The sequence below is a fragment of the Piliocolobus tephrosceles genome, chromosome 2 (assembly GCF_002776525.5).
Source record: "Piliocolobus tephrosceles isolate RC106 chromosome 2, ASM277652v3, whole genome shotgun sequence".
Classification (NCBI taxonomy): domain Eukaryota; kingdom Metazoa; phylum Chordata; class Mammalia; order Primates; family Cercopithecidae; genus Piliocolobus; species Piliocolobus tephrosceles.
In genome coordinates, this window is record NC_045435.1 from 79,053,541 (window position 1) to 79,079,495 (window position 25,955).

The following is a 25,955-nucleotide window of genomic DNA, read 5'->3' on the forward strand; positions in this document are numbered from 1 at the left end:
ACACACACACACACACACACACACACACACACACACACACACACACACACACCTCCCTATCAGGCTTCCAGAAGCAGGAAAAAGAACTTTCAGTTGGTTATTTCAGCTCTTTTACCAGTATAAGTAGCATGTGCTTTTACCCTATGATTGGCAGAGCAACGTGTACTCTTTGCCTTTCTGCTTTCTCCTTTAATTTCACTTGGAGAGTCTAGGTAAGTGAGGAGTTTGTCTTTAAGAAAAAGTTTGGTACTTTTCTTATTTAAAAGAGTCAAAGAATACAGGAAAATAAATTTTGAAGTAATAAAAATTTATTTTCTTATATGAAATTGTGATGGTGTTTACTCAAGTTGCTGAAGTTTTCAAAAGAAATAATCACATTATTTTCCTTTCAGTGTTTACTTTTTTAAACAAATTCAGTCTATAAATGTATTTCCATATTTAAAAATATTTTATGTTTGACATGTTCTTGAGGAAAGTCTTAATTTCCAAGGAGATGTAAGTTGATAGCTGGGCGTCGTGGCTCACGCCTATAATCCCAGCACTTTGGGAGGCTGAGGCAGGTGGATCACTTGAGGTCAGGAATTGGAGACCAGCCTAGCCAACATGGTGAAACCCCATCTCTACTAAAAATACAATAATTAGCCAGGTGTGGTGGAAGATGCCTGTAGTCCCAGCTAGGCTGAAGTGGGAGAATCACTTCAACCTGGGAGGCAGTAAGACAAGATTGCACCATGGCACTCTGGCCTGGACGACAGAGTGAGACTCCATCTCAAAACAAACCAAAAGTATACGATTAGCTTCTCTTGATAATACCTCTTAAACTTCAAGAAGAAAAATTTTACATCTAGCATTTTTAGTTGCAAATTTAACAAATTTCCATAAATTTTATTTGTAGATATTAGATTACTGGGGACCTAGCAAAAAACTTCTGGGAGATATGAATTTCTTAAGAGATTTGAAAGAATATGACAAGGACAACATTTCAGTGAGTTGCATTGGGTTTTTTTTCTATAAATGTGACTTGGTTAAGATGTTTAAGAACTTTAATATTATGCAATATTTATAACACATATAGAAATAGTCCATTTTAGGATTAACATAATAGAGATATTACATTTATTAATGATACTATGAATTTTCATAATGTTTAAAACCATTCCTGTCTCAGATAATTAAAAAGTTATTTAATAAGTTACTCTTTTAGTGTATAATTGACTTGAAAGAATTGTCTGTCTTCTTATAATAAATTAAGAAATCTGATACACAAATTTATGTAAGATTAAAAAAGTGTAGCACATTATTTTCTATCCAAATTCTTATTCTTAATGTTTAATTGTTCTTTTCCATTGTTTCCATTTGTTCTCTCAACGTATGTCTTTTTTTTTGAGATGGAGTCTTGCTCTGTACCCCAGGCTGGAGTGCAGTGGCATGATCTCGGCTCACTGCAACCTCCACCTCCCGGGTTCAAGCAATTCTCCTGCTTCAGCTTCTAGAATAGCTGGGATTACAGGCACCCACCACCCGCCACCATGCCCAGCTAATTTTTATACTATTAGTAGAGATGGGGTTTCACCATGTTGGCCAGGCTGGCCTCAAACTCCTGGTCTCAAGTGATCTGCCAGCCTTGGCCTCCCAAAGTGCTGGGATTACAGGTGTGAGCCACTGTTCCCGGCCTAAACTTGTAAGTCTTTTAATATTTTTGGAAGAAACATTTTACCTTCATATCTATAATACATTTGCATATTTTGCTCACAAATATGACGTATTTCTGCTACAATTATGCTTATTTTTAAATTATCTCAAAATACTTATTTTGACTTTTAAAGCCAACATTACTTTTTTATACAAATGTTTTTATTGTATATGATTTTTTTCATCTGATGATTGTGTGATCTATATTGAAATTTTAAAATTTAAATCTTTGTTATATAGGTGACTGTTATGCAGAAGATTCGTAGTGAATACTTAACGAACCCTGAATTTGATCCCCCTAAGGTTGCTAAAGCTTCTTCTGCAGCTGAAGGTCTGTGTAAGTGGATTATGGCCATGGAAGTGTACGACAGAGTTGCAAAGGTATTTTGAAGATTAGCACATCTGTATTCTACTAAGATATTCCCAGGAATTAAAATCTGTACTTATATTTACTGGTTAAGAAGTTTCTCAAAGTAACCACAGAGAGAATTTGTCCTGCTGTAGCATATTATCATATATTGATTGCATACCTAGTAGATGAAGAGAATATTTGTGCATAACATAACCTGATTGGGGCTGGTGTGGGTGGTAGTGATGCAGGAGCAGGGATGATGAGTAAAATTAGTCAGATTTACTTGTAGCTTTAGGACCCAGGACAAAGGGGAATTAAGGTTTGATGAGGCAGAAGCAAAGAAAAATCTACACCATCAAGGGGAAAGTGCCAGATAAAAAGTTGATTCCAAGGATCAGAAGTAAGAGGATCCAGTAGAGTTAAGAGGCAGAGCATGGAAAGATCCCCTGAAACAATACCATGCACTGACACAGAACCTTTCATGGAATACCCACCGGGTCCAAATTTCTGGGAGAGCAGAGAATAGTTAAGAGCACTTTGTAAATCTGGCTAGCAAAGGACCAGGGCAACAAAGGCTTTGCCCTTGCAGCTTGCAGAATTCTACCTAAGGAAGAAAGAAATATAAATACAAAGGTAGATGAAAATATGTGGTAGCATGTGTTTAAAACAAACTCAGAAGACAGTATAAATGATCAAGCTGTAATAATTGGAAAGGTCTTCCTAAATGATATACATACACGTACCTAGAGAGAGGTAGAGACTTTGTTAGTTTCAAGGGAGCAGACCTGAAAAAACCTGTTAAAGAAATAAAATTAATTTTATCTAGGATGTCTTTCCATGAAACATCTTGTCCCTTCACACAGTAGTCTCATGCTAATTAGTCTCAGCTAATTTCCACATGTTCCACAGATGTGTAGAATCTTGTGGATCCTTTCTACAAAGCAGAGAAGCCAAGGCACTCAGGCTTTTTCCTGCCTTCCCACTCTACACCTCCACACTGCCGTTTTTATTCTGATACAAGCTGCCCCATGTTGATACAGAAGCATGGGAGGGAAATATGCAGTAATATCTTCTCTGAAGTCAGAAGCAGAAAAGGGAACTTCCTGCTTTCTGTCTACTTATTTAACACATTTTCTTTCATGATTTCAATGCAGCGGAGAGAAAGCAGGGCATTTTGTGTCTGATACACTGCTCTCTCTCTCTCTTGTCCCTCCTTGCCTTCAGCTTCTTTCATGGCAATTTACTAGAAGGGTTAGGTCTATCTACTTTCTCATAGGCGCAGATTCTCTGGTTATCTTCTACATTCTTTGTACCAAGGGCTTAGAGGACGCTCAGTGATCCAGTTGGCCAAACTGCATTGTTGATATGCTGATGAGCATAACAAAACAACTTTAGGAAATCCCTTTTCTGTCATTCAAATGTGGCTTTTCAAGATTTGTTGAGGAAAATTCAGTTTTGGTAGTGAAACTGAGCATCAAGGTTTTCTTCCTTTTTATTTCCACCATCACAGCTCTAATCCTGGCAAGGCAGATGTAAGCCTCAATCTGACTAGGAAGAAAATCACAAGCTTGGACAGGAAAAAAAAAAACACCCAAGGCATATTCATGTGTTTAAACAAACACTTATTATTTCATGTTATACGTTTTTCTCTGTTATTTGACAACAGTTCAGTGACACCTACTCATTATTTTGAGACATCTTGTGACATTTTTGCTACATATTTCGACATTTTGTTAGCCCAGTGTAAATTATCATTTTATAGGTAACAATTTGCTAGTCCAGATTTATCTATTTTATAAAGTATATAGGTATATTTTACTTCGTATGTAAAAACAGAAGATTTAAGGCAAAATGTTTATGTAATTTATTATAATGCATTTCTTATCCATAATATCTATAAGGGAGGCATTATACAGGTATCAATTTTATATAGTACACATCATATCTGCATATATTGTTCCCAAAAAGGTAGTGGCTCCTAAGAAAGCTCGCTTATCAGAAGCTCAGAAGTCTTTAGCTGAGACAATGGAGCTTTTGAATCAGAAGAGAGCAGAACTGGCAGAAGTAGAACATCATTTGGAAAATTTACAAATGACATTTCTTGAGAAAACAGAGGAAAAGGCTGCTTTAGAAGACCAGGTGGAACTCTGTGCTAAGAAACTTGAACGAGCTTCACAATTAATTGGAGGACTGGGTGGAGAAAAATCAAGGTCAGATTTCTATTTATTTTAACAAGATTTAGGAATGTCAGCCTTGAATATGTGACCTTCTTTGGGTGTTTATTGTGATTACTGATTTTACAATGGCTGGTTGAGAATATGGGACATTCTGGAAGACACCTGGCCAGGCTTCTCCAAACAAGGATATCAGTCTTGAGGATGGTGTTTACAAATTGCTTTCACATGGTCTTTTAAAAGAAGCAAATAAGGCAAATGGTAACAATTTTTTTAATCCAAGTGGTGAGTATGTAGTTGTTTGTTGTACAGTTCTTTCCAATTTTATGTATGTTTAACATTTTTTGTAATACAATGTTTGGAGGGAGTAGTGAATGCATGGTTCATTGGTTAAATTTTATGTTAAGGAAGATATAATTGGCTTGATCTAACAAAGCCAGTAAGCTTTATTCTAATGTATTTACTTGGATTGGACAGCCAGCTATTTCATTTATTCTATTTGTTGAATGAATAACACGATAAGGTTTGACAAGACTTTGTAGTACAGATTAGATAGTTTTGGAATACACTTTTTTATTGTATGGGTTTCATTAAATGAAAAAAAATACCATTCTTAGTATGTCAGCTTCTATACAGCTTAAATGTAATTTTTGGCAATGAATTGCAAATGTTCCTGTGTTTTACAGTCTAACAATAAATACTAAAACAAATAGCACATCCACTAGACCAAATCATCCAAAAGAAAATTATTAGGCAAAATGTTGGTGTTTTGGGTTTTTTGTTTTATTATTATTATTATTTTTTTTTTTTTTTTTGCTTTTTCTGAAGGGCCAAGTCCTGTAAGAAATGTCTAATATTCTAATAATGAAAGGAAGACTGTCATTCACATAACATAGATACATGTTATAACACATAAGAGCTAGAAGGGTTCCAACCTCATTTTACAGATAAGCAGGTGTCCCACATTTTATAGCTTTTTGTTACACAGTTGGACTGGAAGCCCTTGCCCTTTCAATTACTGTCTCCCATCATTCTCTGTTGTAAATCGATTTTGCCTTTGGTTGATGGCACAGATGGGCCCAAGCTGCAGATGACCTTCAGATAACATACGAAAATTTAACTGGCGATGTCTTGGTATCAGCAGGAGTCATAGCTTACCTTGGTGCTTTCACTTCTGGCTTTCGACAGACATGTACAAAAGATTGGAGCATGTTGTGCAAGGTAGTGGTTTTATGTTTTGTAAGTCTTGTTTTAGAACATCCAAAGTATGTTTTGGGATATTTTGGGGGAAATGATGATAACAAGGACAGAAAAGAAGAAATAACTGAAAACATGGGGTCTTTCTTGTTTTGCTTCTTGTTTCATCAGTAAAATAGTTCCACAGTTCAACTTTTAATTTCTTTTCTTTCCGTTCCTTAGCGTTATTAAATACTACCTAGTGACAATTAAACTGATATTTTAATTTAAAAAATATTTCAATTAACAAGATGAAAGAAAACAGATTTTTGTTTATTTCTTACAGAAGAAAAAAATCCCATGTTCAGAAGAGTTCTTGTTGAGTAAAACCCTGGGTGATCCAGTAAAAATTAGAGCTTGGAACATTGCTGGATTACCAACAGATAGGTTTTCCATAGATAATGGAGTGATCGTTAACAACTCAAGGCGTTGGTAAGAAATATAAACTGTTTATTTTTTCCGTTGTTTTATTTGAAAAATTTCAAACATATAGAAAAGTTGAAAGAATTTTATCATAAGCACCAATATAACTACCACCTCCTAGATTCTGCAGTTAACACTTTAGTATTCTTGCTTTTTCATGTACCTGTCCTTCCCTCTGTCACTCCATCAGCCCATCTTTTAAAATGCATTTCCATGTAAATGGCAGACATAGGTATACTTCCTTCCAGATACTTCAGCATGCATATCATCAACTAAAGTTCACTATTTGCTTATGTTTTTATTCTTTTGAGGTAAAATTTACGTACATGAAATACACAAAACCATACCATTCAGTGAGTTCTAATGAGGATATAAACCAGTGTAACCCAAATCTCTATCAAGATACAAAACATGACTACCACCAGGGAAGTCTCCTTATGTTCCTTTTGTATATCCCTACCCTTATCCCACCCCAAGAAATCATTGTTCTGATTATTTCCCACCATAGGTTAGTTTTGCCTAGGTTATTTTTGTATGGATTACTTCTAGAATTTCATATAAAGGAATCATAATGTATATGTTATTGGGTAAGGCTTCTTTTGGCATATTTTTTTCTGAGATCTATCCATGTTATTGCATGCATTGGTACTCTGTTCCTATTTTTTGTTGCTGAGTTCCATTTTATGAATGTATCACTGTTGATGTATTCTCCTATTGATGGACATCTGGGCTATTTCTAGTTTCTGGCTATACAATGTACTTATTTTAACTAGGTATTGCTACCCATCTTAAAGATACTATAACTTGATAATTTATGCAATTTCATGGGTACCTTTTTAATTTGCTATCATTGATAGTCTGATAACTATAAAAACTTTTCAAATGGTTTTTATTGTTATCCTCTTATTCATATCACTTTGAAAAACTTGGAAAATTACTTTCCTTTGAGAAATAGTTTTCTATAATGGTTATGTAGTGACACTGTCATCTAATTTTAAAAGTCTTTTCATGGGACTGTATCTCAAATATACTGTGATAGATACTATGGAGCTCTTAGATTTATCAGGTACTATTATAAGTGCCCAACATCTTCACAATGTCCTGTGAGTTAGGTATTATTGTTTTCCCATTTTATAGATGAGGAAATTGAAGCCCAGAATGATTTAGTAATTTTAAATTAGTAAAGATAGCGAATAAGTGATAGAGTCAGAATTTGAATCCAGGCAATCTAATTTTCAAATCCTTGCTCTTAATTACTATGCTGGAGTGAATTGTGGAATAGGATATCACACTCACTGCCTTTAAAACCATAATGGAAATTTTGGTCTTCTTTAGATGAGATAAATTTAAAAATATAAGGAAATGTAACATCCCGAAAGTTTGAGTTATTGTTTGTTTTATATTCTCTGCAAATCTTTCTGGAAGCTTCAAAACAACTAACTCCTGTTTATATTGACAGTATTGTTTTAATAAAATAAGAATGTATATAATCGTATATTGAGTTTACACTCAAAACTTTACTTGAGAGTGAAGATACTTAAGTTGAAACTTCTAAGCAATAAGCAAACTTTAATATAATCTGAAAAAGAATATGTTTTAGTTATAAAAAATGCGTTCTGTGGTAGAGCAGGGATCATTCTGTTTAACAGAATATTAGACCCTTGAGTCTGTTCTGTTTTAGAACCCATTTCCATGTGTTTTGTGACCATTCAGATTATTTAAATTGCAGTTTGGAAAATGCTGTTGTGGGCTGGGCATGGTGGCTCATGACTGTAATCCCACCACTTTGGGAGGCTGAGGTGGGCAGATCACAAGGTCAGGAGTTCAAGACCAGCCTGGTCAATATGATGAAACCCTATCTCTACTGAAAATACAAAAAAAAAAAAAAAAATTAGCCAGGCATAGTGGCACGCACCTGTAATCCCAGCTACTCAGGAGGCTGAGGCAGGAGAATTGCTTGAACTTGGGAGGCAGAGGTTGCAGTGAGCCAAGACTGTACCACTGCACTCCAGCCTGGGTGACAGAGCGAGACTCTGTCTCAAAAAAAAAAAAAAAAAAAAAAAAAAAAATTCAGTTGAGTAATATAGATTAACTATAACCACTGAGTCCGAATTCTAATTCCTGTGAGAAACATCTGATTGGTCTAGCTTGGAACAAACATTCACCTTAGGTTTAGTAACTTATAGCTGTGGGGCCCAAGCCAGAGTAACAACCATGAGTATTGAAGACCTGAGTGTAGCTCTCAGAAGAAGAGTCATGACCTGGAAAAGTAGTATACTTTTTACAATTAGGACTCTCATGTTTGCTTCCTTCTTTTTGCATTTTTGGATATGACAAAAGGTAATTTCATTTATTTTTATAATGATAGCCATTTACTTCAGCACTATTTGTTGAGTTATCCATTATTTCCTCACTGCTTTGTCCCTTTAGTCTTTCTAACTTTAGTGAGGACTTGTGAATTGCTTTTAAAATGACTTTGTTTTTCTTTCTACTTTTAATCACAGTATTTAGATCATTTATATTTAATGGAATTATTGATACACTTAGATTTAAATCTACCATCTTGTTCTTTTTTTATTTGTCTCCTTTGTTCTTTGTTCCTTTTTTCTTCTTTTTCTACTTGGATTTGGATTAGCTGAATTTTTTTTATGATTCCACTTTATGTCCACATTGGCTTATTGGTTAAATGCTCCCTATTTTTAGTGTTCGTGCTAGTGTTTATAATATCATCCATTTCTAGTTTATTACTGAATATCTTCAAATAATTTTATGATATTATATATATAGTGTATCTTTCAACAGTATAATTCTATCTCTTTTCTGTCTTTTGTGCTGTTATATATTTCAATTGTTCATATGCCATAAATTCTATAATACATTCTCTTTATTTTTACTTTAGACAATAATTTATCTTTTAGAGTGATTAAATATAAGAAAAAAAGTCTTATGTTTACCTTCATCTTTTTCCCATTTTGGGACCTCTTAATTTCTTTGAGTTTCTGTTTGGTTTCACATTTCTTCTGCCTGTAGAATGTCCTTTAACACTTCATGTGAACAGGTCTACTGGCAATGAATTCAGCTTTTTTCTTTTTCTGGTCTAAAAAAAAATCTTTTAAAAAAATTGATATGTAATAGTTGTACCTATTTCAGGGATATATATGATATTTTAATACATTTATTCCATGTACAGTGATCAAGTCAGGATAGTGGGGTATTCATCACTTTAAACATTTATATTTTCTTTATGTTGGGAATATTCCAATTCTTCTTTTCTAGCAGTTTTGAACTATACAATAAACTATTGTTAATTTTAGTTACCCTACTGCACTATCAAATGCTAGATCTTATGCCTTCTACATAACTGTATTTCTGTAGCTATTAACCAACCTTGAAAAAAGTCTTTATTTCATCTTCATTTTGAAAGATTTTTTTTTTTTTTTTTTTGGCTGAGTTTAGAATTTTGGGTTGACAGTTGTTTTTGCTTCTGTTTTGGGGCTTTTTGTTTTTTCTTTCACGATGTCACTACATTACTTCTGACCTACATAGTCTGATGAGAAGTCTACTCTAAGTCTTACTTTAGTTCCTCTTTATATACCTTTCTTTTCCTCTGGAAAATTTCCAGTTTTTCTCTGTTTTTAGTTTTCAGCAGTTTGATGTGTCCAGGTGTGTATGCACATGTGTTTGTGTATGTATGTGTGTTTTGAGATGGGAGTCTCAGTTTGTCACCTAGGCTGGAGTGTAGTAGTGCAATCATGGCCCACTGTAGCCTTGACCTCCTGGGCTCAGCTACCTGATGTAGCTGGAACTACAGGCGAGTGTAGTGCCCCCACTTCCCATCATTTTTAACAGCTGTATTGATATATAATTCATGTGCCATAAAATTTACCCTTTTAAATTGTACAGTTCAGTGATTTTTAGTATGAAATGCTACACTTAAGAAATACAAATACATTTTTAATTTACCATTGATAGCCTAAAATCAAAGAACAAGTCATTTTCTAAGAAACAAATACTGTGAGTGTATGTTAAGATGTTAAAAGCAGACATTTCATTAAAATTTTTCTGATCTTTGATATTTAAATATATTATGCTTTCCAAAAATAAAGACTAAACTTCAGTTAGGGAACCACTGGAGTAGCAATAGGGGTAAACTTTCAAATCTACTTTCAGCTGCAGTGTGTGTTTTGCTTTTACTTCTGGGATTCTTTGGAGTATTACTGGCCATAAACTGTTAATTTTCTAGCTTGGAGTTTCCTCAGCCATGTAGATGGTATAAATTTATATCCTAAACCTGTATGAGATATAGACCCACAGCTACACATTCACATTTTCAGGGGACACTTTTTCCTAGCCAGATATGAGATGGGAATCAAAACATTTCCTTCTTGTCTCTTTATGCATAGGGTTGAAATTTTTCTATCAGTGACTTCTTTAAGCCTTTTGTGAGTTTCAGCTTAATGCAAAGGTCTCAGTTCCAGCCTCCCTCCCACGTATGGACCCAGTGAGCCTCTAGATTATCAGACTGACACTCTTCCCAAGTCCAGCTGTCAGTTTAGCTCACACACTTACTATTCTGGATTTTAGTTTTATCTGTTTTGGCACCTGTGTTTTTCTGTATCTATGTATTAGATATGTGTGAATGCATGTATGTGTCTTTTAAACGCATGCCTCAATTAACCTGTGCATTTAAAATAATGTCATATTTTATCCATCAGCACTAGGAGGAAGAAGGATTTTTAGCCAGTCATGCTGTTGTGACTGTAGTTGATAATTAGTCGTTGTGCTTGCTCTTTATAGTTTCTAACAGTTTGTCTGTTTATAATATTGTGCAATGGTTGAGAGCAGTTCAGACTCTGGAGTCAGGGCATTTGGGTTCAAACGTCCTCACTTTCTGTCTTGAGAGTTTGGTAACATATTTGACCTCTCAGTGCCTCAGTTTCTCCATCTGTGAATGAAAACTCCTACTTCATAGAAATGTTGTCAGAAAGCACTTAGCACATAAGTGCTCAAGAAATGTTAGTTTTTATAATTATCTTTGAATATCTCATTCTAGTCTATATCTTAAGTTCTGATTTTGCTATGTTTCAACCATGATGAAAACACTTACTGTGTCTCCTAGGTGGAGGTAGGAGACAAAAAATAAAATGCAAAATAGTGTGTTCCTTTTTTAGTGTTTATACATTGCTTTGGCTACTTAACAGCAAAGCTTATTTTCCTCTAAATTACCATCTCTGTCAGAAACATAGAAGGATAATGCTGCTTTCTTCAAACTGCTCAAAGATCTCAAATGTAGGCTAGTATTATTTTCATACCTAGAGTAAGGTATACTTAGAATGCAGATTCCATGGCCTGGCCTTATTTCTATGATGGACACAACTTCCAATTTTCCAGTATTCACATAAGGTTATATTAAATAGGAGTCAGATTTCTTTCAGAGTAGACAAGAATCTCTAATTATTGGATAACCAAGAACATTTATTTAGGCATTACCAAGGATATTTATGAACATTAGAATGTTAATTTATAGGTGTTGTTACATTTTGTGAGGGAATGAACACATACTGTATTTTTCCAATAATAAGGACATGAAAGGAAGAAAATAATGTCTCTTTAAACAGGGCCTTGAAAGGTACTAAAAGCATCTACTAGTCTAATTACTAGGTAACATCTATGAAAAAATAACTTTGTTTGCAGAATGCCTTTGCTTTCTTTGCTGTGGTAGGAAAAGTAGATTTTAAGTACCGCCTGGACCTTTTTGTACTTGAAGTAGGATTTCAGCACAATTAGAGCCAAGAAAGAAAACATCCAGTCATCTAGTTTAGTCTTTCGGGAAAGACAGAAACTAAAAGAACACAGTTATTTGAGAGTAAATTAAAGAGCTTATAGGGAAAGGGGATTTTAGCTCTAGCCCTAGAATCTGTTGGAATAGAAAGAGAATGGGAAAGCTGAAGTGACATGGGACAAAAACTCCCTTTTCTGTGATATATATAGATATATATTTAAATAGATATAAATATTAAATATATATAATTAAATAAAATTATATATGTGTGTGTGTGTGTGTATGTGTGTATGTCTGTGTGTGTGTGTGTGTGTGTGTGTGTGTGTATTTAAGTGGAGTTTCATTCTTTGTTGCCCAGGCTGGAGTGCAGTGGCGTGATCTCAGCTCACTGCAACCTCCATCTCCCGGGTTTAAGCGATTCTCCTTCCTCAGCCTCCCCTGTAGCTAGGATTACAGGCACCCACCACCGCACCTGGCTAATTTTTGTATTTATTTATTTATTTTTTTTAGTAGAGACAGGCTTTCACCATGTTGGCCAGGCCAGTCTTGAACTCCTGACATCAGGTGATCTGCCCACCTTGGCCTCCCAAAGCACTGGCATTACAGGCCTGAGCCACCGCGCCCGGCCTCTGTGCTATATTTTTAAAAGAAAATTTAATGTACCCTACTGAATACAAGAGAAACCTAGGACAGTGAGCATCATCCATGAGGAAGAGCAGAAAGCACATCATATATTACACATCTGAGCCATGAATCATATATTCTTGAACACAGTCTTTACTAACTCAGAAGAAACTCCTAAATAAATCTCAGATACATACCACCCTAAACTTGGACACAATTTGTAATTCTACTCATAATCTAAGGAAATCCCTTATATGCTAGTGGATCTCTTGTTTTAAATGTTTATCAAATATTTTATAGTATTATTTTCATATTATGTTAACAGATGTCATGTATTAAAGTTACCATGAAGACAGCATATTATATTGGGAAGAGCAGAGCTCATAGATTCACAAGGTCCTACTACTTCTAACACTGAACTAGTTTTGGAACCTTGGAACCTTGGGCAGAGTACTTCCTGAGACTGAATTTCTTCATTTGAAAAATAAGAAAAAGAAAAAAAACTCCTTTTCACTTTTTTCTCATGGGACTTTTGTAAAGAGTAATCCTGATAATGTATGTGAAATACTTTGTATTTGTACAGATTGATGGTGATGTTTATTATTTACATAATTTTAAAGAAATCTCAACGTTTATGTCTTCCTCTCAGAATTTTTCTTATTATATTCTAGGCCTTTAATGATTGACCCCCAGGGTCAAGCCAATAAGTGGATCAAAAACTCTGAAAAAGAAAATCAGCTTAGTGTTATTAAGCTATCAGATTCAGACTATATGAGAACGTTGGAAAACTGCATTCAGTTTGGAACTCCACTTCTATTAGAAAATGTTGGTGAAGAACTGGATCCATCTTTGGAGCCTTTACTACTTAGACAAACTTTTAAACAAGGTATAAAGCAATTACTATTAATCTGTAGAACTGTAAGATGATTGAATTATCTTGGAGGCATGAAAGAAGCCTACTACATAAATTTAATAATAATGTTAATAATGCAGAACTTCTGGTTCACTGTTACGAGTGAAAGGAAATTTGGAACAAGCTATCAGGAATGAACCTTAGCCAGATATTCTAAGATAAATACCTTGCCCTCTCTTCATTGCCTTAACCACTGTTATCTAGACTGTCAGAGAACATAAAGAAGTTGAAGCCAGCTTGAAATTCCTTTATCCTGTGACCCTTGACCACAAAAAGTCTGTTGTTATGAATAGTGATGGTGTCAAACTCCTGGCCTCAAGTGATCCTCCTCCCTCAGCCTCCCAAAGTGCTGGGATTATAGGAATTAGCCACCATGAATAGTGATGGTGAATGTGGGCCTGAGTTGAGTTTAGGTAAACATTGTCCACCTAATATCTTTCTGTTTATAAAAATTTGTCTCTGCCAAGTGCTATTACCTTTAAGAACTTTAGTCATTTACATATATTTTACAATCATAATTGAAAATTGATGGAGGAAGAAAGCTCAAAAGAAATCTTGATTTACAAAGCTCTATGACAGCCAGAGAAAATGTCCTATATTAACCCAGAAAGAGTCCTGCTGTATAACTGGTTACTTGTTGCTGTGTCTGTGACTTTTGCCACTCCTGTTTTCTATATGTTGTTATTATCATTTTGAAACAGAGTCTTGCTCTGTTGCCCAGGATGGAGTGTAGCGGTGCAGTCTCAGCTCACTGCCTCCTGGGTTCAAGCGATTCTTGTTCCTTAGCCTCCAAAGTAGCTGGGATTACAGGTGTGTGCCACCACGACACCCAGGTAATTTTTTTAGTATTTTTTAGTAGAGATGGGGTTTCACCATGTTGGCCAGGCTGGTGTTGAACTCCTTACCTCCAGTGATCCACCTGCCTTGGCCTCCCAAAGTGTTGGGATTATAGGTGTGAGCCACCGAGCCTGGCCTTGTTTTCTATTTTAAATTACTTTAGGACCGTTTATTTGTAACCTAGGCAAGGCCATAGAAGTACATAGCGTGAGGGGCTGTATAACTAGCTCACTTGATATGCGTTTGTTTTCTGAACTATAGGTGGCATTGATTGCATCAGACTTGGTGAGGTCATTATTGAATATTCCTTTGATTTCAAATTTTATATCACCACAAAACTAAGAAATCCACACTACATGCCAGAGCTGGCTACAAAAGTGTCTTTGCTCAATTTCATGATAACTCCAGAAGGACTTGAAGATCAATTACTAGGTATTGTTGTTGCAAAGGAGAGGTATGTATTTTCTTAGATGCTTCTAGATGGTTTAAAAAGAAATATTTGTAGGCCATTAATATTTTTGTTTTGTGAATCTTTTAAAACTTTGTCAAATTTTATACTTTGTTACTATAAATAATCACATAATCCTCTAAAATAGCCATCTGTAACAAGTAAGTTATAAGCCAACTGTGTTATATTGGGCTTTTAGTATGGGCAGTTGGGTTCAGGTTACATGCCATTGTTACAGGAAAGGGATCCCAATCCAGACCCCACGAAAGGGTTCTTGGATCTTGTGCAAGAAAGAATTCAGGGCGAGTCCACAGAGTAAAGTGAAAGCAAGTTTATTAAGAAAGTAAAGGAATAAAAGAATGGCTCCTCCATAGAGCAGCCCCGAGGGCTGCTAGTCGTCCATTTTTATGGTTATTTCTTGGCTGTATGCTAAACAAGGGGTGGATTATTTATGCCTCCCTTTTTTAGACCATAGAGGGTAACTTTTTGATGTTGTCATAGCATTTGTAAACTGTTATGGCACTGGTGGGGTGTAGCAGTGAGAATGACCAGAGGTCACTTTTGTGGCTGTCTTGGTTTTGGTGGGATTTAGCCAGCTTCTTTACTGTAATCTGTTTTATCAGCAAGGTCTTTATGACCTGTTTCTTGTGTTGACATCCTATCTCATCCTGTGACTTAGAAGGCCCAACCATTTGGGAATGCAGTCCAGTAGGTTTTAATCTCATTTTACCCATCCCCTACTCAAGATGGAGTTGCTCTGGTTCAAATTCCTCTGACACCATGACTTCTGACTTGCATCTGAATGAGCCAGAAATTTCACCCCTAGGAATCTATGCTGTAACTGTAAATAGAAATACATTCATTTATATACATATAATCAGGATATTAATAAGAAAATGCTTAGCAAAAGAAGGAAAAAGCAGCATATAAAACTATATCCAGAATACATAATATTTTGTTTAAAAAAAGATTGATGTTTATCTACATATATAAAAAGAATAAAGATTGGGAAAGAATACACTTCAATGTTAAAGTAATTATCTCTGGTGGTAAGATTATGGGTAATTTTTATTGTTTTCTTTATACTTTATATATGTACTATTTTTATTTAAGTTCCAGGGTACATATGCAGGATGTGCAGGTTTGTTACATAGGTAAATGTGTGCCATGGTGATTTGTTGCGCTTAACCCATCACCTCAGTAGTAAGCCCAGCATGCATTAGCTATTTTTCCTGATGCTCTCCCTCCTCCTACCCACCCTGACAGGCCCCAGTGTGTGTTGTTCCCTACCCTGTGTCTATGTGTTCATCTTTTTCAGCTCCCGCTTATAATGAGAACATGCGGTGTCTGGTTTTCTGTTTTTGTGTTAGTTTGCTGATGATAATGGCTTCCAGTTCCATCCATGTCTCTGCAAAGGACATGATCTTGTTCCTTTTTATGGCTGCATAGTATTCCATGGTGTATATGTACCACATTTTCTTTATCCAGTCTATAGTTGATGAGCACTTAGGTTGATTCCATGTCTTTGCTATTGTGAATAGCACTGCAGTAAACATACACGTGCATGTACCTTTATCATAGAATGATTTCTATTCCTTTGGTATATACCCAGTATATACCCAGTAATGGGATTGCTGTGTCAAATGGTATATCTGGTTCTAGGCCTTTGAGGAATCATCATACTTCTTTTGAGAAGTGTCCTTTGCCCACTTTTTAATGGGGTTGTTTGTTTTTTCTTGTAAACTTGTTTATGTTCTTTATAGATTCTGGATATTAGACCTTTGTCAGGTGGATTGATTGCAAACATTTTCTTCCATTCTGTAGGTTGTCTGTACATTCTGATAGTTTATTTTGCTGTGCAGAAGCTCCTTAGTTTAATTAGATCCAATTTGTCAATTTGTGTTTTTGTTGCAATTGATTTTGATGTTTTTGTCATGAAATCTTTGCCTGTGCCTGTAATAAGGATTAAAAACTTAAATGTAAAACCACAAATATGTATTTTTTTTTAAATGAGGAAAAACACTATGGTACCTGGGAGGGCTACTAGTAAATAATTGCTTCTGGAAGGAAATCTGATCTCACTTGAATCTAAATGTAGCATTATCAAGTGGTCTAGTAAATGAAATCGAATTAAAAGTGAAAATATTTAACCATGAAGTGTTTCTTCCAATATTTAAATCCCACTTGTAGAGTGTCCAATACAGAACCATGTCATAACATATTCTATTCCATGGTAGACTGTGTTATTTTGAAGTTTCATCCCATTTTTGTTTGACATAAGTGTTTTGACATAAATGCCAATTTTGTCTTTCACTTAAAGAGTCAGTTTTATGACCAGTCATCCTTTCAATGTTTGCTACTATAGAAAATATGATGAAAATGAGACTTAGTGGTGACAAAATCAAGAAATAAATAAGAAGTTCATACTTTGAATTTCTTCTCCAGTTCTTACTTTTGCATACCAGCTATGCCATATGGATAAGTCTAATGTGTTCTTAGACTTACTGTGGCACATGTTATTGCCACATTTTATGTGCATACAATTAATGCTTTTTTTGCTTGAACTTCTCAAATAGTTATGTGTGTGAAAGTATTTTTCCCTTAAAATAAAGCAGTTAATCACCTTAGTTTGTGTTAGATGTCTACAAATTTGTGATATGTGACACTTAGATATAAATTTAGATAAAATACTACAAATTTGGACTAAATGTTTCTATCTTTTTAGACCAGAATTAGAAGAGGAACGAAATGCCCTTATTCTTCAGTCTGCAGCTAACAAGAAACAGCTGAAAGACATAGAGAAAAAAATTTTAGAAACATTATCATCATCAGAAGGAAACATTTTAGAAGATGAAAGTGCAATTAAAGTCTTAGACTCTGCCAAAATCATGTCCAATGAGATAACAAAGAAACAGCAGGTGAAAAAAGAATCCTAGAAATCTTTTGATTTAAATCTTAAGATTCTGATTTTCTTCCAGCCCCCAAGGAAGGTGCTGGAGTAGCCTTGCTGGAAAAGAAAAAGGAAATGATAAAATACCAAAACATAAATTTAAACTCATAAGAAAATACCTTACTGTTAAATTATTTAAAACCTGGTCTGATCTATATGGTATCTATACACAGAAGAAATAAATTTAGAATGAACGTTTTAAAATATATTTATTATTATTGGATAGGTAAGATATTGTTAGAAGTATCGGATACGTATTATTGGATAGGTAAGATATTATTAGAAGTATTGGATAGGTATCCAGTTTCAACTTTCTACGTATAGCTAGCCAGTTTCCCAGCACCATTTATTAAATAGGGAATCCTTTCCCCATTTCTCGTTTTTGTCAAAGATCAGATGGTTGTAGATGTGTGGTGTTATTTCTGAGGGCTCTATTCTGTTCCGTTGGTCTATAACTCTGTTGAAACTGGATTCCTTCCTTACACCTTATACGAAAATTAATTCAAGACGGATTAAAGACTTAAATGGTAGACCTAAAACCATAAAAACCCTAGAAGAAAACCTAGGCAATACCGTTCAGGACATAGGTATGGGCAAGGACTTCATGACTAAAACCCAAAAGCAATGGCAACAAAAGCCAAAATTGACAAATGGGATCTAATTAAACTAAAGAGCTTCTGCACAGCAAAAGAAACTACCATCAGAGTGAACAGGCAATCTACAGAATGGGAGAAAATTTTTGCAATCTACCCATCTGACAAAGGGCTAATATCCAGAATCTACAAATAACTTAAATTTACAAGAAAAAATCAAACAACCCCATCAAAAAAGTTGGCAAAGGATATGAACAGACACTTCTCAAAAGAAGACATTTATGCAGCCAGCAGACACATGAAAAAAATGCTCATCATCACTGGCCATCAGAGAAATGCAAATCAAAACCACAATGAGATACCATCACACACCAGTTAGAATGGCGATCATTAAAAAGTCAGGAAACAACAGATGCTGGAGAGGGTGTGGAGAAATAGGAACGCTTTTACACTGTTGGTGGGACTGTAAACTAGTTCAACCATTGTGGAAGACAGTGTGGGGATTCCTCAAGGATCTAGAACTAGAAATACCATTTGACCCAGCCATCCCATTACTGGGTATATACCCAAAGGATTATAAATCATGCTACTATAAAGACACATGCACATGTATGTTTATTTCAGCACTATTCACAATAGCAAAGACTTGGAACCAACCCAAATATCCATAAATGATAGACTGGATTAAGAAAATGTGCCACATATACACCACGGAATACTATGCAGCCATAAAAAAGGATGAGTTCATGTCCTTTGCAGGGACATGGATGAAGCTGGAAACTGTCATTCTGAGCAAACTATGGCCAGGACAGAAAACCAAACACTGCATGTTCTCACTCATAGGTGGGAATTGAACAATGAGAACACTTGGACACAGGGTGGGGAACATCACACACTGGGGCCTGTCGTGGGGTGGGGAGGAGAGGGGAGGGATAGTATTAGGAGATATACCTAATGTAAATGACAAGTTAATGGGTGCAGCACACCAACATGGCACATGTATACATATGTAACAAACCTGCACATGTACCCTGAAACTTAAAGTATAATTATAAAAAAAGAAGTATTGGAAAGGTATTATTATTGCACAGGTAAGGTATTAGTAGAAGTATCGGATAGGTGTTATTATTGGATAGATAAAGTAGTATTAGAAGTATCAGATAGGTATTATTATTGGATAGGTAAAGCAGGCAACTTGGGTTCATTCAGGTTTTAATTGACTCTTCTCCGGAAAATTGAATTTGAGAGTTTGTCTTACCTCTGTTTCTGATTGGAGTTCTTGGTGGAAGTAGTTGCTAGTTGATTGAACAATAAGGGATTCTAGGGATAAATAGAGATTCTTAGACATTAATTCCATCATTATCTTGTCATTTGTCAGGAAGACAGGTATGAGAGTTGAGGGTGGCAGATGGAGGAAGAGAGCAAGTAGTCTACAGCCAATAACGGATTTATTGCAAATTCACCTAACAGAGCTGAATGATATATATATATATATATGTAGAGAGAGAGAGAGAGTGTGTATATATATAATGTGTATATATATATTGTGTGTGTATATATATATACTTTTTTTTTTTTTGAGACAGAGTTTTGCTCTTGTCCAGGCTGGAGTGCAATGGCATGATCTCAGCTCACTCCAACCTCCGCCTCCGGGTTCAAGTAATTCTCCTGCCTCAGCCTCCCGAGCAGTTGGGATTACAGGTGCCCGCCACCACGCCGGGCTAATTTTTTTGTATTTTTAGTAGAGAGAGGGTTTCATGATGTTGGCCAGGTTGGTCTTGAACTCCTGATCTCAGGTGATCTACCCGCCTCGGCCTCCCAAAGTGCAGGGATTACAGGCATGAGCCACTGTGCCCGGCCCTGAATGATATTTTTATACTACTTCTCTTTTTATAAAATAATACAATGTTATAAGCAGAAAAGGCATTAGCAAGCAGTTATTTTTTGTACTTCATAGTTGAGAAAACTAGGGCCAGAAAGGTTGGCTGAGGCCCAAGTTTACACAATTAAATGGTATTACAGAATGACTTCTGTAAGCTAATGTTATTGATCTTCAGGCCTTTTGGTTTTCCTTGGCCCACCAAATGAGTTACGTGCTCCTTCACTTTAGGGTAATTAAAAAATAAAAAGAAACCTAAACAGAGATTACACTAATTACTCAGCATCTCTCCACTTCTCCCCACCTCACAATGCACCCTTGCTCTGGGACAGAGGACTTTGTTGTTGTTGTTGCTGAGACAGTTTCGCTCTCGTTGCCCAGGCTATAGTATAATGGCGCCATCTTGGCTCATCACAACCTCCGCCTCCCGGGTTCAAGCAATTCTTTTGCCTCAGCCTCCCGAGTAGCTGGGACTACTGGCATGCGCCACCACACCCGGCTAATTTTGTATTTTTAGTAGAGACGGGTTTCTCCATGTTGGTCAGGCTGGTCTTGAACTCCCAACCTCAGGTGATCCCCCTGCCTTGGCCTCTCAAAATGCTGAGATTACAGGTGTGAGCCACCGTGCCTGGCTGGACAGAGGACTTTCTAAAGGTCTAGGCACCTTTCCCTTTTGGATAGATTTATTTTGCGTGAATGTGATGGTAATCATTTTTTCTGGTCACGTGTACTATTTGGTGTTTTGTTTTGTTTTGGGTTTTTCATCTTGGGGGAGCCAAAGGAGTAGGGTCTTAGAGTAACATTCTGTGGCAGCCCCCAGTCTGGGACCATGGCTGAGATATTCTGTCATGTCTCCTTTCCCAATATCTATCCATCAGAGCAGAACAAGCTACTTCTTGTTCCCTCACCAAACTAGTTTTCAAAGAGTAAAGAGGATAGGGAGCATTTATTGCCTTATTTCCTATTAAGACTCGAAGAGAAAGGGTGATATAATTATTTATTGGTTCAAGTACTTTATCTTACAGTGAGAAAAATATAATAAATGATAGTACCTTTCTGACTGGATCCCATTGATCATTGCAAACACAGTTTTAAATTCATTATATGGTTTGAGCTAAAACATACTCCATATTTGACCCTGACTTCTAGTCTACCTTTCTCCACCCACCTACTGTAAGAAAAAACATCTTCAGGGAAGGCTCTTCAACATAGTCAAAATCTGCTTTCCCCTTTTCCGTAAACCCGCAAGATTACACAAACACAAACAAAACCTTACAAGTTTATTCTAGAGATTTCAAAGTTTACCCCTACTGCTACTCCATTGGTTTCCTGACTGAAGTTTAGTCTTTTTTATTTTTGGAAAGTATTATATATATAAATATCACAGACCAGAAAAATTTTACAAGTAATGAGTTGCCCTCTTTTAACATCTTAACATATACTCACAGTGTTTCTTTCTCCCTCCCTCCTTTCCTCCCTCCCCCGCCCCTTCCTTTCTTTCTTTCTTTTTTTTTTTTTTTTTTTTTTTTCTTTCTTTTTTTTTTTTTTTCTTTCTTTTTTTTTTTTTTCCTTTTTTTTTTGAGATGGAGTTTTGCTCTTGTTGCCCAAAGTTAAGTGCAATGGTACAATCTCGGCTCATAGCAACCTCCGCTTCCTGGGTTCAAGCCATTCTCCTGCCTCAGCCTCCAGAGTAACTGGGATTACAGGCATGCACCACCATACCCGGCTAATGTTGTATTTTTAGTAGAGACGGGGTTTCTCCATGTTGGTCAGGCTGGTCTCAAACTCCAGACCTCAGGTGATCCACCCGCTTCGGCCTCCCGAAGTGCTGGGATTACAGGCGTGAGCCCCCGCGCCCAGCCCACAGTATTTATTTCTTAGAAAATATCTTGTTCTTTGATTTTAGGCCATTAATGGTAAATGATTTTTAAAATGTATTTATATTTCTTAAGCCTAGCATTTCATGCTAAGGATTCAAGTTTAGCAAACACTGTTTTTAAGTATACATAGATCAAGCCATGGAATATGAATTAAGTTATTATTTAATGTTTAAAAATTATGGCCCAGTACAGTGGCTCATGCCTGTAATCCGAGCACTTTGGGAGGCCAAAGCAGGTGGATCACCTGAGGTCAAGAGTTCGAGATTAGCCTGACCAACATGGTGAAATCCCATCTCTACTAAAACACAAAAATTAGCCAGGTGTGGTGATGGATGCCTGTAATCTCAGCTACTTGGGAGGCTGAGGCAGGAGAATTGCTTGAACCCAGAAGGTGGAGGTTGTAGTGAGCTGAGATCGTGTCACTGCACTCCAGCCTGGATGACAGAGCAAGACTCCCTCTCAAAAAAATAAAAATAAATAAAAATTGTATTTGCTGTTTGTTTCTGCTTGCTATTGCTATTAGTTGCAAAATGGCATTTGAATTGAAAGTCAAAGTTTAAATAGCAAAAGGTTTAAATGAGAATACTAAAATTATGCTTTCTTAGATAAGATGTCATTGATTCCCATTGTCAATAACTTTGTTTTACTTATTTATAGTTAGGACTGAGATTCCAAACTTATTTTTAGTTCATTTGTGGTTATACAGTATAATTTTGGGGAAAGTTTGTTTGCAAGTAACAGGAACCCACTTGAATTAGCTAAAATAAGAAAGATACAAGGGAATAATTTATTTTCCCAATTATAGGACATACATCCAGACTTCAAGGATGAATGGAAGGCCTTAAGTTTCTGTGCTCTCTGTCTCTTCCTCTACTTCTGGGGCTGTGTGGTCATTCTGTGCTTCCCTCTACTCCATCTGAAGACCAATTTCTTTTAAGACTTTTGTATCTCTTCCTTCATATACTCATCTAGCATGTAGAAACCAACATGTAGAAAAAGTCCCACTGCCTTTTACTTCTAATGCCAATGCCACCTAACTTCAGTTTCTGAGGCTTTTAAAATCTTAATTCTCTAGGGAAATTTTTGATTACCTTATCTTGGATCTGGTTTTATCACTGCCTGTTGATTAAATTAGCAACAAACAGAGTTTGGTATAAACATGATTACACAGGCGTACCATTCATCAGAGTCTGTAGATAGCATTACCGAAGAAGGAAGAGTGAGTTGGAACAGTGCTCGAAACATTGTTTCTATAGAATATCAACCTATCAGATTGAGTTGAAGAGCTATTATCTTGGAGAACATTTTTCTTTGGGGATTGAATGTCTACAGCCCTGTTAAGTTAGAAAATTAAACATATGAGAAGCTAGTTGAAAAAGCATCCTTGTGTATAAAACCATCAATCAACAAATAGTTTCAAATACCTACTTTGCCAGACTGTGCAGGGTTCCAGTACATGAGTTAACACCGTAAGTATATAAACGTGTACACTTGCTCTCCATCCCTCTCTCACTCTTTATCTCTGACCTGTTAAAAGAAGGTGAATGACTACGGTAGACACAGATCAGTCAGTCAAAGAATAAGCAAAGCTTTCTTATTTGGTATGTCTCAAGAAAGAGATGGTTGGTAGCTGATCAAACTGTTAATCTGAAGTTTAAGCTTATTTTTTATTTTTTCCTCTCTTGTTCCTCCTCTCTCTCCTTCCCCTTTCCTCTATCCCTAGTTCTTTCCTTCATCCCCTTTTGTTTTCTTTATTTCTGGCTTTCAGTATGATAAAGCCCTCTCTTGTAAACCATATTTAAATGTATATAATGTTATTGCATTGAGATTTTTTAAAAATATATAAACATTATATGAAAAGTATATAATTAAAATACTCTTCCTATTTCTTAATCTTGCTTTTTCTGTTCTTCTCTTAGATTGCAGAAAAGACAGAACTCAAAATAGCAGAGTCTCGAGAAGGCTATAGACCCATCGCTAAACACTCATCAGTATTATTCTTTAGCATTGCAGACCTGGCTAATATTGATCCCATGTATCAGTACTCTCTCACCTGGTTTGTGAACCTTTATATCAACTCTATTCATGACAGGTAAACATTCTCTCGCTTTATTCATCTTCCTGAGGTTGGATTTTCACAGCCCTTTCCATTTAAAAAGTAACTTTAAAAAAAAAAAACTTACATAATGTATATTCATTACAGAACATTAAAAATTTGGAAAAATGGCCAGGTGCAGTGGCTCACACCTGTAATCTCAGCACTTTGGGAGGCTGAGGCAGGCAGATCATTTGAGGTCAGGAGTTCAAGACCAGCCTGGCCAACATGGTGAAACCCCATATCTACTAAAAATACAAAAATTAGCCAAGCATGGTGACAGGTGCCTGTAATCCCTGCTACTCAGGAGGCTGAGGCAGGAGAATCGCTTGAACTCAGAAGGTGGATGTTGCAGTGGGCCAATATGGCACCCCTGCTCTCCAGCCTGGGCAACAGAGTGAGACTGTCTCAAAAACTAAAAATATAAAAAAGTGGAAAAGTGAAAGAAAAAAAGACATATGAAAGATAATCAAAATCTTCTTTCTATTTTAAGTTGTTGTTTCACTCCTACTCAAGATTTAGGCATGGAGGGATTAACTCTAGTTTTTTTTCTTCTCTCTTTTAAGTATTTCAGTGAGGCAGGTGCATGATTTGTTTTTCCTAGCAACTCTAGTGTATCTTTCTCCAACCTTGAGGTCTCTCAAAGGCTTCAGTCCCACGTTTCTTTTTTCTTTATTTAATTTAATTAATTAATTTATTTTTGAGACAAGTGTCACTCTGTCACCCAGGCTAGAGTGCAGTGGCACAATCACTGCTCACTGCAGCCTCAACCTCCTGGGCTCAGGTGATCCACCCACCTCAGCCTTCAGAGTAGCTGGGACTACAGGTGCACACCACTATGTCTGGCTAATTTTTGAATTTTTTTGTAGAGATGGGGTTTCACCATGTTGCCTAGGCTGGTCTCAAACTCCTGGACTCAAGAAATCTGCCTGACTTAGTCTCTGTAAGTGCTGAGATTACAGGAGTGAGCCACTGCACCTGGCCCCACATTTCTAATAGTATTCTGGATATTTGCGCTTTAATCACTTAATGAATGTATGCAAATTTTGGAGTCAGACTGGAGTTGGGGATTACACCTCAGTTCTGCCATATACTAGCTGCATGCCTACAGGCAAGTTCGTTAACATGAGGTAATTGCCTCAATTTTTCTTATCTATAAAATTGGGATGATAATAATAGTAGCTACCTTTTGAGTTTTTGAGAATTAGATAATATTTATAAAGTGTTTATAACAATGTCTGGTATTTAGTAACTGCTGTACTTGTTAAGTAAAATAAAAATACAACTTGAGCCCATCATGTATGTTGTAAGAAATTTCTACATTGACTCTTGGTAGAATAACCTCTGCTGAGTGATGAAATCCCTTCTCAGTTGGCATTTGGAATTTGAATTTATACAACCCATATGATGAAGGAAATTCAAGTTAAAGAATTGACATAAAAATGTCAATATCAAGTTTTGGTGAGGATGTGGAATAATTGGAACCCTCTTACACTGCTGGTTGGATTTTAAAATAATGTGGCCACTTTGGAAGTTTTCAAAATATTAAACCTAGATTTGCCATGTGACCCAGCAATTCCACTCCTGGGTATATACCCAAGAGAACTGATTGCATATGTTCACACAAAAACTTAAAGTTAAAAAAAATTTAGGCATAAAATGCTATATTCAAGTTACTTGGGTTAGTTTTTCTGCCTTCAACATGAGATGTTATTCATGTGAAATACAGTTAGGTTCATTTGTTTATTTTTATGTTTCATTTTAGGGTTTTTCTTCACCTTTGTTGACTTTAATTTTATCATATGTTTGAGTACAGAAACCATTAATGACTCCAAAATTCAATCCTGTACAAAAAGGTCTACTCAGAGAAGTGTCAATACCACCATCCCTTCCATCCCATTCCCATGGTCCTACGTATTACTTTTTAAAATTCAAATTTTTAATTTTGAGTTAAGTGTAGATTCACATGCAATTATGAGAAACAATAAGGATCTCATGTACCTTTTACCCAGTTGCCCCAATGGTGACATTTTGAAAACCTGTGGAACAATATCACAACCATGATAATGACATTAAT

General features: G+C 36.0%; 1 protein-coding gene across 2 annotated transcripts in view; it reads left to right on the plus strand.

The window, feature by feature from the left end:
- Nucleotides 1–25,955, plus strand: part of DNAH12 (dynein axonemal heavy chain 12) — a 256,283-nt gene that overhangs the window by 171,769 nt on the left and 58,559 nt on the right. For both annotated transcript variants that reach the window (XM_031935192.1, XM_031935193.1), the window contains exons 51-59: nt 896–985; nt 1,933–2,073; nt 4,013–4,254; nt 5,292–5,439; nt 5,741–5,886; nt 12,955–13,169; nt 14,295–14,487; nt 17,207–17,399; nt 23,703–23,875. In XM_031935192.1, the coding sequence (XP_031791052.1) occupies nt 896–985; nt 1,933–2,073; nt 4,013–4,254; nt 5,292–5,439; nt 5,741–5,886; nt 12,955–13,169; nt 14,295–14,487; nt 17,207–17,399; nt 23,703–23,875 (1,541 nt within the window). The remainder of the gene's footprint in view (nt 1–895; nt 986–1,932; nt 2,074–4,012; nt 4,255–5,291; nt 5,440–5,740; nt 5,887–12,954; nt 13,170–14,294; nt 14,488–17,206; nt 17,400–23,702; nt 23,876–25,955) is intronic.